Consider the following 13577-nt stretch of genomic DNA (forward strand, 5'->3'; position numbering starts at 1 on the left):
GCCCGGCGCTTCTACCCCCGAGCCCAGCTTCAAACTTTTTCCACCGCCCGCTGCCCGCCGGGTATGAGGGAGCTCCCGGCTCAGCGGCGAGCGCCGGCCGCGGAGCCGCGGCGCGGGTAGACGGCCGGCGGAGCACCCCGGGGAGGGGACGGCGGCGGGGCGGGAGGCGGGCGGGGCGGGGTGAAGGCATGGCTCCCAGCGGAGCCAGCCGGCACTTGCAAGGCGTTGGGTTTTCCCGACCACCCTTTCCCCTCCCCACCCGCCCATCTCCCTGCCCCCCCTCCTTCTTTCCCTCCCTCTCTCCTTCTCTCCCTCCCCTCCAGAATTAAAGTTGGGACAGTCGCGCTCCGGGAATGGGTGCGAGCCAACGCCTTTGCTGCCGGCTCGCTCTGCTCCCTCCCCAGGTCGCCCGGAGCCCGCGCCCCCGCCCGCCCACCCAGGAGGGATGCTGCTCCGGGAGCTGCTGGGGCTGCTCCGCTGCTGCTGGCCCTCCCTGCTGCTGCACTGTGCCCTCCACCCGCTCTGGGGCTCCGTACAGGTAGGGCTGCCGGAGCCTGTCCGGAGCGGCGCCGGGGCCAGGCGGGGGGCGGCGGGCTGAGCGCCGGCGGCACCCCTGGCAGCACGGGGAGCGGCGGGCGGTGGTCGCCCGGGCGGCCCCCGGAGCGGGGAGAGCTGTTGCTCTTCTCTGCGCGGTTCCCCCCTCGGCCGCTGCTGCGGGACGGGGCATGCGAGGGGTGGGCGGCGGGCGGCGAGTCCCGGGAGCGCTGAACTCGATGTGGTCTGTCTGAGGAAGATGTAGTTGAGTTTCTTCGGCGCGCCGGCAGGCAGGGGCTCATAAGCGCATTTTGCTGTAGGTGGCAAGATGCATAGAAAGAAGCAGTGCATAGAGCGAGGCTCCGGCAGTCTAATTTTGGTAATGTTTTGCCGTGGGTTTTCGATGTTGGTTGCGAATTGAGGGTTCTCTGGGTAAAGGGCTGAATCAGCTTCTGCCAACTCCGACGCTGTGATGTTGTGTGACCTTGATTGTAATGTGGGGTAACTAGCAAGATGGACTGGGAAAAATTAGTATACGGTGAGGAAGAGTATCCATTCAGTTTGGAGAATCAGAACGGCAGCAAAGCTCAACTCAAATGCGTCACTTTGATATTTTAAAGTTTATTTATAATACATGCATTCAGAGGAGTGATTGATGAGACAGCCAAGTGCTATTCAAGAACAGAACAATTACAGTTTCTTTCTTGGAGAGAACACAGTGGAGACTCCACATCTTTTACTCCCTGTTCTAAACTTGGTGACTCCCAAGAGATTAAAGAGAGATGTTGTTTGTTTTAGCATCTTGTCGCTTGCTGTGAGTTACAAAGAGGATCTGAGCTCCTTACGGACTAAGATGAACAGAAATACAACAAAACAACCTCTTTAAACCAATGCCTCCATCATAAAGATCCTTGCCAGCGCTACCTTGCTGCTGTCCTGCTCAAGTATTCAGGTAGCTAAGCTTAAGTTAAAACTCTAACTTAATTTTTAAGGGAAGGGCAGTTGTGTAAAAAGAGATACCTTCTGCAACCTCTCTCCTGTAATCAGTCAGCCAATCAAGCAGACAAAAAAAAAAAAAGCATAAATATCTTTCTGCCAAACTACTCAGATGATCTAAACCAATCTTTCAAAAATAAGTGCATTTATAATAATTTGAACTGCCAATGTGAAATGCAAAAGCCAAGGGGCCCAGCTTTTCCTTGCAAAAATTTGGAAGTTTTGTTGTCCCATTCATCAACTGTACTTGTGCTGTTGCTTGCTGTTCTGTAGAAGGGCAAGCAAGACATCTGCTCAGACTCAAGTTTGTTTCCAGCTGTCCCAAAAGTAGGATGTAGCTAAAGCTCCCATCAGCAGGTACCAATGAGAAGGGCATGTGTGCAGCGCACACCGGCATTCCGGCCTTCCTGAAACTCCCTCATCTTTGAACCCCTCCTGTGACTCCGTTCTCCATGTGGAGTCATAATCCTTGCTCTATCTTCAAAGTCTCACAAGCTATACTTTTCTCTACTAATTCAGTAATGTCAAATTATGTTGCTCCCCTGCTCCATCTATAGCAGCCATTGTGTTTTCTCACATCTCTTCTTGTAGCCCCTCTTTACCTATTCATCCATGCGATGACTTATGTGCTGCATGGCCTTCCATCCCACATCTTTACATTCCCTCTTCAGGCCCGCCCTTGAGGCACTTGAGAGAATCAGCCAGGTACTAATCAGAGGAGAAGCATTTATCTTACTAAAAAAAACCAGCAAACCCCAAACCCACAATCTTTTCTTATTAGCGTCTTAGCCAGCACTGTGACAAAAAGGAAGGGACGATTCTATCTGAGGCTTTTGACATAATTAAAAAAAAAAAAAGAGCAGTAAGCGTCATGATAAATAGCAGAGTCACGTTTTTTCTGATTTCATAAACATGGATCTGGATTAACTCTGATGTGAATTATGCAGAGCCGTCCTGGGATTTACGCAGCAGTGTTGAGATCTCATCTCTGTAGACTGCTTCCAAGAGACAAAGCTCTTGCCACATCAGCAGGCTTTTAGAGATCTCTGTCTTTTCAGTCAACTGCACTTTTCTTTTCAGGCTTTCCTCCTTTTACATGATTCAAAAAGTCACAAAAGGGCCACCCTTAGGGGACTGTATTAATCCTCTTTTCCCATCCCACTCTGTAGAGCATGCTAGTGGACTGCTGCAACCCCATGGGACTCTACTGAAATACTAAACAGCTCTGACCACATACAGATTTAATCTTCCACTCTCTGCAGCACAGGCCTAGGACCACTTTCTGAGGGAAATCTCTTATTAAAAAGAAATGCATCACAAGCACAAACTTCGACAGAAAGACTGCAAAAGGACACCACCAGTTACCACTTTGGTTTCTTTTTCCCTGGACATTTGTGGATCACGCTTCCATTTCCACGAATATTTAAAAACATTTGTCCTTTTTGCAAAGCATGTTCATATTAAATGCACAAATCTATGAAGTCATTTCTTTGTATTTTCAGAGAAGGGCAAAAAAGGCATTGGCTAGAAATCCAGGCAACATCTATGTTCAAACTGGCCAACTGCTGAGTGTGTTAAGAAAGCCCCATGCCAAACGAGCAACCAAGTTTTAGACAGGCTGAGGAGATGTGTTCATGGCTGGAAGGTGCAGAAGTAGCAACTAGGGAGCAAGCCCTTTGTGGTCCGTTGCCGTAGATGACACCTTGCCAATGCAACTTCTGTGCTACGAACAGCCCAGTGGGTGTCTGATCAGTTGTTATCTGCAAAGTGCTTCCAGGCCCATTCTGGGGCCACGGTAGTGTCCAGCAGAACAAACAAGCAGTACAGTTTGAGGCCGGACCTGAATAAGCAGACCTGGCCAGAGAAAGATTAGGCTCTTTCAATGTGCCTTTTTTCTCCTGACATCTCCTGTGAAGGCAGCTTACCTTGAATTGCAGACAGTAAGAAAGAAACATGGGATAATTTATTTCATCATCCTCTGCCAGAGCAAGATTGTTCCCTAAAGCATAATTTCTAGTGATTTGTTCTGCTTACCTTTAGAAGACACAAGTAATAGCCTTCATTCCTTTCATAAAAAGACTAATAGACATCAACAGTGGGATATTTTTTTTTCTTGAAAAGGAGCCAAAAGTCTTTTCTTTTTTTCCTAATTCCATCTTGCTACTGTTAGTTAATCTTCTTGCAGCAGTCCTTGACTATTTCTCTCCTCCTCAAGGCCCTCAACCTTGATTCAATTCTTTCCTTTTTCAGCCAAGTTACAATATCTTTGTTATTTTAAACTAACTCACTAAGGCAAACCCCTGGCAAGGTAATATCTGTGTTCCTGCAGGTATCTTCTAACAACCAGACATTTTGCTGAATGAGAAGAGAAGGGAAACAAATAGGTGATAAAGCCCATGCTTTTAAATGTCAGTTCTTTCCCAACCTTTTAAAAATTATCATGGGGAATGGTGATAAAGGTTCAGACTAAGGTATTGAGAGACAAAGCAACATTTTTCTCTCTCCCCCACCCCCGCCAATAGTATTTTAAAAGTACAGAGGAGCAGGGAGTGCCTGGGCATGTATAGAGTTAATCTTGTCTGCAAAGTAATTGAGAAAAATATCCACTGGTTTCTGAGGATACTCTATTATCAGCCTAAGGTAGGAGAGCCTCCAGGGATTTATAAACAGTCAATAGTGCTAAAAAAAGACAGAGCAAGCCTTCGGTTCTGGTTGATATTAAATTAGAGCAATAAGTCAATGTAGCTTTTCCATACTAGCACCGTCTTCAGGCTTAGATACACGAAGCTGATTCTGGTCTGCAAATGAAGCTGACTCCATTCTGCTCAGTGTTATTCCTCCCTGTCTCTATGCTCTCCCACTGCACTGGCTCCTGCAAGACTGTAGCGAGCCATGGGATTCAGCAACTGGGCAACTAGGTAGGGGATGGTCGTTGTAGCTAGGAGTTGATAGTTGCTTCCTAATCAGACGGCAGGGCCAGTGGAGATATGTTCCCCTACCTCCTTTCTCAGCACAGTAAATGTTGTCATACCAGTACAGCTAGGAGGTACCCCAGGTATGCCACTGTCACCACATGGAGCGGGCACTCTTCCTATGGGGCTCCTCTTGAGAGAGTCCCTAACACCCCAACCCAGTGTGTGAACAGTGTTGGAAGAGCTGGAGCAGTATGGAGGATATTCTGCTGTGCCTGTGATCACTTACTTTAAAAATAAATAAGCCTGCTTAGCAGACAGATTTATTACCAGCCATGAGGGATTATGAAGCCGCGTCACTTTGATTCATTAGAGCATTCAAAGAGTTTGTGTAAGTTCCTGGAAGCTGTCTGGGATGGTCTTTAACCATCCACTTACTGTTACCTGAGGGAGAAAGGGAAAGTTGGAAAGCACTTGTGCTGAATTTGTTTCTCCCTATGTTTGGTAATAGACTTTGACAAGCTGTTTAAAGAACTGAGCCTTCTGACTTGCGCTGTGCTGAGCCGTCCTTCCAACTTAGCTGCACATAGCCTCTTCTATTCTTTCTTCCCTCTCTATAATATTTAATCAACAAAGCCCTACCTCCATTTCCCTGAGGCCACAGTAATGCGTCTTTCTGCATTTAGAAACCTCCTACGCATGTGAATATGTCCTTTGTCCACTGATGTTGTTTTAATTAGCCATGTCTCTTTTTGGCCAGAAATGCATGAAATGACTGTGTACAGCTTTCCTGCAGCCAAGAGGCAGCACAACACCCTTGGTGCCCAGTGGTGGGTGGTGGGAGAGGCTGCACTGGGAGCTGGTGGCAAGGATTGAAAGGGGAGAGGAGACAAACTGTTCCTGGAGCTGGCAGGGGAAGGGAAGCAAAGCTTGGGCAGGAGAGAGGAGGGCAGAGAAAGTAACCCTGGGTGACCCTGGGAAAAGCAGGGAGACAGAAGAGGTCAGAAAGCATGGCACAAGACATCCTCTTCATAACAACCAACATGTTGTGGAAAAGAGCTAATTAAAGAAGATAATGTTAGGACAAAACTATTAGGACTATAATATGCCCAAGACCAAACTGTACAAGGCAACAGTTAAATGCTAGCATAACTGTCCTTAGCTTCAGGAAGACTCAAGTCTGTCCCAGGTGGTCTCCTAATTCTACATTCAAAGTGCTTGTTAGATAACATGCTTATTCACCTTTTAGACTTTGTCTCCTTAAAACTGGATGCAGTGTTTTCTATCTGAGTATCAGTCCATTCAAAAAGAGCTGGCTTAGAAACCGCTGAAGTTAACACCTCTCAGAAGCTCCTGTGATGTTCAGCAAATACCCTTTTGTCACTTTTCATTAGGGACTTACTCTGTTTCGTAGTGTTAGATTAGGAATTTTACTGAACATTCCTTAAATCCCTAGTCATGTAAATAATACTGCTGGTAAGAAAAATATGCTGTTAATGACTAGATCAAACTATTAAATATGCATACCAATCATGGCTAAATCATTGTCCATTGCAAACTGATGCCTGTACTTGGGTTCTGCAATGCCTCATCTTCAGCTTTATTGCTAGACAACAGTGCCTGTCACAGAAGCTACAAGTCACAGTTTGCGGCATTTCCATTTTGACCATGTCATTGCTATGGTGTAAAATGTGGGCTCCCTCTCCTTCACTTCTTGGTGGGAAGTGAAACACCCTGTGAAATGCTCTCCGAACATCAAAGGGAGGCTGGCAAAGCAGATGAGAGATCTCCTCTGGTTTTCAGTTCTGCCATAAGGAAAATGAACATAATCCTGACCCTAACTGTCTTGTAATTTTTATTAGCTCTCTGTGGCTTGCAGCAATGACCCTGTGAATAATGCATGCTGCTAGATGGCTTTCCTAAGGAAAGAAGGCTTATGCAATCGTATTGTCTGTGACTACCCGCCTTCTACTTACCCCATAATAACTCAGAAACCAGCTGGCCAATTTCAAGCAAATTTGACAGAGGGAAAGTGGTCTTGAAGATAATCGTGTTAAGTGAAAAAGTAAAAAATAAGAAATGGGGACCATGTAGGGAAGAGACCTCCTTGTAGTGGCCTTAGTGAGGTATGTGAGCACAGTTCTCACACAGGTCCGAAGTGCCCCTTGGATACTCACGTCCAAGAAACACATTCATGGAAAACCAGTTTTCACTGTTTCTGCTGCTCATGCAATGACTTGTTTCTTCACAGATCACTCAGGGTGAGCCCCAGAAGTCATGCTCCAAGCCCGTAGCAGAGAAAGTCACAGAGACCTGCGAGCAGATTTGCCAGTGCAGGCTACCTCCACCATTACCACCTCCTCCTCCACCTCCACCGCCCCCAAGGTTGCTAGTGGTGCCAAGTAAGTAGCTGCTGGTACAGTTGTGGTGCACTGAGGGAGGGCGAAGTGATGGGGATGTCTGGACAGACAGGAGAAAGGATGTGGGAGAGGACACAGCTAGCTCGTCTTTCATTTTCCACTTAGCAAATGGAAGAAAAAATGTTCTCAGTAGAGATGGAGGTTCGTTTTCTGATCAATGAATAATGCTTGGCTTTTGGAGGAAAACCAGAGAAATTCCCTCCTTTTGCTGTATTATATATGATTCCCTAGCTTTAAGTGGTTCTCTAATGCCCTAGCCCTGGGAAGTACTTTGCTACAGATACGTAGCACTGGCTTCCCCTTGAGGTACATGGCCTCCTGTTTTGCCAGGTGTGCTGCTTGGACGTCTGGGTGCTCCAAGCCAAATGAATTTGTAAGCAGCAAACATTCAAACACTCTGACTAGACAATCTTGCAGGTTTGGCTGTCTTTGAGACACTGGAGCTCTACTGTTTTACCATAGCAGTGAGTCACACGCACTGATTTTACGTTGCTTGCAAGTCTAACAGAAGTCAGAGGCACGTCGGGAGTCAATGGCAAGTAAGCAGTTTTCTCACTAATGCACATACAGGCTAAGATTCATCTATTGCTTTTCATACAAATCAGTGCTCCCAACCCTTATCCAGCACACCTGAGCTCCTCCTAATTTCTGGCTATGCAGTCCCATGTCCAACACACTTTGTGCCTGCAGTTCCTGCTGGCTAGGTGTGCCAGTTTCCTTCCACATCAGTATTCCCGTGATCCCTGACACACAGATCCTTTCTGGAGAGTGATAGCTGTGCCGGTGGTCCCCAGAGAGACAGTCCCTCCGCAGTGCAGGGCTGGGTGCAGGGATGTGGGCTGAACCTTGCGCAGACACTTTCAGGTCCCAGGTGTTTGGTATTCCAGCAAATCTCCTTAATGCCTCTATGTTTTCATGAATTGGTCTCTCCCTAAAAGGCTGCCTATTAATTCTTCTCTTTGCTTAGATAAACTCCACTGGGAACAGTGTTGCAAAGTGTATCTAGCATCCTTCTCAGCACCTCCCCAAGGGAAAATAAATCATTAGGTAGCATCATTCAGCTGTTTGTCTTTATCAGCATCATCCCCGGATGGGCAGAAGACACGAAGAAGGCTTCTGCACAGCTTTTAGGACAGGCAGAATTTGCAGTGTGCTTTCTGCCAGGAACGTGCTTCATATTTGTGCCATGCTGCAGAAATTTAAGGCTGAGGCCAGAAAAAAATGACAGTGAAACACTTGGGAAAGGAAGTACAAAGACAGCTTGGAAAGCAGAGATGAAGGTTATTTATAGCAGGAAAAATCTCTTTCAATGTTCAGCAAAATGTCATAAAAAATAATATTGAATATTCCCTTGATCTTTGTCTCACAGTCAGAAAATGAAGTACTTTGCCACTCTTTTTTCTTGTACCTGGGGTACCCCATTGCCCTGAGGGAGCTGTGTGGCAGAGCAATGTGGGCACAGGGACCAGCCCTGCTGCTCATCTGTGCTGGAGGAGGGCACCGCTGCCGGCTGCCTCCCTCCCTGGGCTGCCATCAGGCAGCTGCTCCGAGAGTGGGGATTTGTCTCCTGTGAAGTGAGAAGGAAATCATACCAGAAAAAAAAGAATTGTCATGCATTGCAAAACGAGGAAAGAGAAATCAAATGGGCCTGCCACTGGGATAGCCTGGTGCTTACTCAGTCTGGATTGCCAGGTGCTAACCCAGTTCTAGAAATGAGCTATATAAATCCAGATGACTAATATTTAAACAAGTTATTTCATTTTAAATGCAATGCAAAAAAAATAGATTACACATTCCTTTCACCAGTAAGCTTTAGAGTAGCAATCATATGCCTCATCTTGAAAGATGCTTTCATTATTATCAGCTGTCTAGGCACTGTGATTTAGCCCACTTGTACAGCAATCCCCATCCTTGTGAGAATGAGCAAGCTTTATGGTTAAATATTGATGTTACAGACACCACTTTTAAACAGCACTCAGAGGAGAGAGTAGTAAAGGGACAAGACAAGCTACTATTAAGTGGTTGATACCAGACTTGCATCTTGCGCTTTTTAAGTGATTAAAGTACTAGAAAGACCTCTGTAAAAAGCAGCGGCTCAGGAGTTGCAATTTTTTTGCCTTTACGAGATACAGTGTCTATGCCATGAGGCACTGCATAAAGATGCTGGCATTGCTCTTTCAGCTTTATGAGCCACAAAAGGCTGCAGCCTGCTAGGCACTGTCCTTAGAAGCTCTTTTTGTAATCAAACTGAATGTTGTTGGAGGTTTAGATCATCTCTACATCCTTCTAAAACAGCTACTGTGGTTTGGGCCTGATGATCAAAGCCAATAGATACAAAACTCCTGTCCATCCAGTTACTATAGACACTGACAGCTCAGTTATCTGCTAAGTGAAGTCATCTAGGACTCTTCAACGTGTCCTGTCTGGTCTCCAGCTGCTGCTATAGATAAGCAGGAGACCCTCTTTGCGTCCTCTCTATCAGTCCCACCTGAATGTTTTGCAAACCCTACTTGGATGTATAGGATAGTACTAGGTAACTGTTTGTGAGCAGCTGAATGACTCCCTGAAAGGATTTTATTGTGCTTGGGGACTTTCAGGAACAATTACAGTGCATTTAGTGTCTCTTTAGACATTTTGATATTGACAGGTTGATCCCACAATAAATCTTTAGCTCTGCTTCCTGCAGATAGATGTATGCAAAATCTGTTAGATGTGAACTCCAAAATTCACAAATAATAACTGGTAAATGTTGTGTTTACACTGGAGGACAGTAATCTAATTCTCTCCACAGAAAATGAGTAGAATCACACACAACTTAGCAGTCAGTCTAAATACATAAGCGGTGGTAGAAACACCAACTTTCAAAGCTTTGGGAGACGCCTCACTGTTACAGTCATGTATTTACAACAGAAATGTGTGGAGTGTGTTTCAGTGCACCCTAAGGAAGCATATCATTCATATACCAATGTTAATATGGGAAATTAAATTAGATCTTGTGGCCCGTGTATTTCCAAATATCAACAACAAAATAATGGTCTGGTGAATTCAGAGACTGCCTCTGCCACCAGAACTCCAGGGCCCAGGGAAGAAAAAAATAGACTGGTTGTGTCCTCCTTCAGCCATGACCCCAGGCCTTGTTTTCCCATGTTTCTCACTCTTTTGCACAAACCACTGGCATTTTTGATGTCCCTTCCAACCCCTGTTCTTGCCTTCACTGCGTCCACTCTGTAGCTGTTACAGGACTTTCCCTCATTGCAGCATATCAATGTGCCTCCACCTCTCTAAGCGGAGGACTCCTGGTCTGCCCCAGTGAATCCATCTGCTTTACAGTATCTAAATGAAGGCTAGGATCAGCCACGCTGGTCCCTGTGGGTGTTGGTTCTCTCAATATTGCTAGTGCACCCTCGTCTCTTTCTGTGAAGAGAAAGATGCCCCATGAAATGCTCCATGGAACACATGGAGCATTTCAGTTTTGAGTTTCCTGAGCTTCATTGGAGATGCAGTTTATTGGCATCCTGCTGAGATACTGCTGTCTTGTTTGGTATAGATGTACCTTACGGAGGGTTTTCAAGGAGAGGGGCTCCAGCCTCTAGAAGTAATTAGGATGGTGGGGACTGTCAGGAGACATGGACGCTGACCCAATTGTGGTTTCTCCAGACTGTCTGGCATATTGATGTTTCTGCAGTAACTCTTCTTATGCAAGCAGCAGCCTGCTCTTTAACCTGTGCCTAGAAAACTGCTCGTTGATGTAGTGAAGGGAAAGCTCATGAGGCTTTGAAGGGCTAAGGCCAACTAAGCTTAGATTCTGACAGCAAAGAAAGGAGGAACTTTCAGTGAAATTGAGTCTGTTCCCTAGATGTGGCTGTAATGACCTGAATGGAGATAGAGAACCTGGCCTTTAACTAACTGTTTCTTTCCCTTCCCCTCCCCCCCCCAATTTGCTTTTCTCCTTGTCTCTGGATTTCAGCCAGGACTAGAGCAAGGTAAATGGGGTGAGTACTTGTTTAGGCAGCATTTCAAACCCAGCTTCACAGACCCATGAGATTAAGCTAGTTCAAACAATGTTGACCCTTCAAAATGTAAAGTAATGCTGTTGTCAACCCTTAAACAGTTTGTGAGCACACAGGTTTATCATAGAATCGTAAGGGTTGGAAAGGACCTTAAGATCATCTAGTTCCAACCCCCCTGCCATGGGCAGGGACACCTTGCCCTAAACCACGTGGCTCAAGGCTCTGTCCAACCTGGCCTTGAACACCGCCAGGGATGGAGCATCCACAACCTCCCTGGGCAACCCATTCCAGTGCTTCACCACCCTTACTGTAAAGAACTTCTTCCTTATATCTAATCTAAACTTCCTCTGTTTAAGTTTGAACCCATTACCCCTTGTCCTACCACTACAGTCCCTAAGGAAGAGTCCCTCCCCAGCATCCTTGTAGACCCCCTTCAGATACTGGAAGGCTGCTATGAGGTCACCACGCAGCCTTCTCTTCTCCAGGCTGAACAGCCCCAACTTTCTCAGCCTGTCTTCATATGGGAGGCAGGGGCATATGTTTCTCCAGGGGCATTACAAAGAAGAAAAGAATTTGTTTGGAAGCAGAAGCTAGGCTTTCAAAACAGGAAAGGGTTAAAGCTAGACAACACTGCAGCAAGTATCAGTTTTAACCTGTGTAAGGTTTGAGGAAAAAACATTTCAGAAGTGACTTCTTCAAAATTGTGCGAGGAAGAGAAAGGATGTTTAGCATGAACTCCTCACTTGCTGGTTATCAGCATTTGCAGTCTCTTCTATCCATCTACCACATTAGATGAGGAATCCATGGTACTGCCATCCCTTCTCTGGATGATGGAAGTGCCCAGTCAAGCATTGCTTCAGTCAAAATTTAGAGGAGGAAACTTAAATAAAAGTTTTTATCTAAGAACATTACAAGCTGTGCTAGTGTTGCTGGGTCTGGATATATGAACCAACTTCTGGCTTGTTGGATGCTTGCACACAGGTACACAGGAAAGTCTTTACAGCTCCTGACCTCAGTGAAAGTTTGCCCTGAGCTATCAGTTGAGATAAAGCATGATCAAGTCAGTGCAAAGCCAAAGTGAATGACGTCACTGCAGAGGATCTAATTTCCAGGCTGTAATTGTATGATTTTGTTTTCCAAGGTGGAATCTTCTCCTTTATCTTTAGAGATAGTGCATCTAATTAACTAATTATTTGGGCTGGTGCAAATTCCAAAGTAAAAATGGCCAACTGCAGGAAGGATGCAACTTTTTGGCAACTACATAAGCACAGACGTACAGCTTAATTTCAGAAAAAGGGCAGTGTCCCTTCAGTGCAAGTAGGAAAGCTAGGGATATTTGAATCTTTCAGGACAGATAATCACAATATGTGTATATTTATAGGCAGGAATCTGAAGTACAGGAACAGTCTGGAGCTTGTTAAACTTTGAGTAGGTTTTAAAGCAACTAAAATGTGCAGATTTGGCTTGCTGACTGTTAACAACATAGTCTTTCACAACAAGAACTTGTTACAGAAATAAAAACTGTATGGCTCCGGGACATAAAAGAATAGAAATGTTTTTTTTCTTAAGCTTTTCTGCGACCTAAATCCTCGTGGTGGAACAGACAGGGTGACCTGGTGTGGATCCAGAGAATGAGTTTGATCCTCATGTTGAGCACTGTCTCCATATGGCCATTCAAGCAGGAAAGCTGAGCATGTTCATGATGCTCACCATGTTGATTCTTGTACTAGCTGGGTAGAGATGTTGATGTGCTTGCCTACACAATGCCAAAAGGACTTTTGTCCTTGGCAGAAGTCTATGATTGTCCTCCAATTGCAAACTGAATTGAAATACTCCTGAAGGCCACCACATGTTTTAAAACATGACGTGCCAAAGAATTTGGTGTGGGCAGTTTGGTGTAGCTGCTGCAATATGGGCTGAGCATCTCAGAGGTCTCTGACTTTAAGTTTCCCCATTGGGCCTTTTGTCTTGTGGGTGCTTTGCACCTTTCCAAACAGCCACCGCAAATGCAATTCTGACCCTAAAGGCTCAGCTGGAAGGACCAGCCTTTATCTACCGCTCTTCTGCTGGAAGAACTGGTTCTGAGTAGTTTTGAGATGTTTGGGCACACTTGAGGAGTCTTGGATTAACTTCTCACAGTTGCTGATGCCCAAAGGAATTGTTAGGAAACACATGGGGGTGGGTTTGTCTTATAGTATAGGGAAGATGTTTTCGTCCACACTTTGTACAACATAGCGACTACAAAAACTGAACAGTAGTGGAAAAGAGTTACAGTAGCACCAAAATGGCAGGGGGTACATTGTCTCCTACACCAAGACGTTTATAGTAATGACAGCTACTGTGAGCGAATATTGTTTTACTACAAGTCTAGTCTAGACAGTGACTTTTTTTAAAAGCAAGCAGAATGCTGAAACAGGGAAGCCCTTTCAGTTTTGGTAACACAGCTGTCATACTGTGAATTACAGTCTTGTGTGACAGTATTGTTTGTAATTCACAAAGCAAAACCAAAATTCGATTCTTGTCTTCTCCCACATTTTCATTTTACTGAAGGATTGTGACTCTAAGAACTGACAGTAGGATTTTGAGGCTTTCAAATCTAAATTGAAATCCAGCCCTGCAGGCTGGAGTCATGGATAAGGTGCATGCAGAGTCTAATCCAGGTCTCCATCGTGGTGTTTTCACGTCACAGACTCTACTTTCTGTGT

The 13577-nt window shown here is 45.4% G+C and overlaps 1 protein-coding gene across 3 annotated transcripts in view; it reads left to right on the forward strand.

Moving 5' to 3' along the window:
- The first annotated feature begins 339 nt into the window (after window positions 1-339).
- The window catches only part of PRIMA1 (proline rich membrane anchor 1), a 48763-nt gene continuing 35525 nt past the window's right edge, over window positions 340-13577 (forward strand). For all 3 annotated transcript variants that reach the window (XM_030484584.1, XM_030484586.1, XM_030484585.1), the window contains exons 1-2: window positions 340-538; window positions 6694-6844. In XM_030484584.1, coding sequence (XP_030340444.1) covers window positions 446-538; window positions 6694-6844 — 244 coding nt within the window. In that variant the 5' untranslated portion in view covers window positions 340-445. The remainder of the gene's footprint in view (window positions 539-6693; window positions 6845-13577) is intronic.

Source organism: Strigops habroptila, chromosome 4 (assembly GCF_004027225.2).
Source record: "Strigops habroptila isolate Jane chromosome 4, bStrHab1.2.pri, whole genome shotgun sequence".
In the NCBI taxonomy this organism is placed as follows: Eukaryota; Metazoa; Chordata; class Aves; order Psittaciformes; family Psittacidae; genus Strigops; species Strigops habroptila.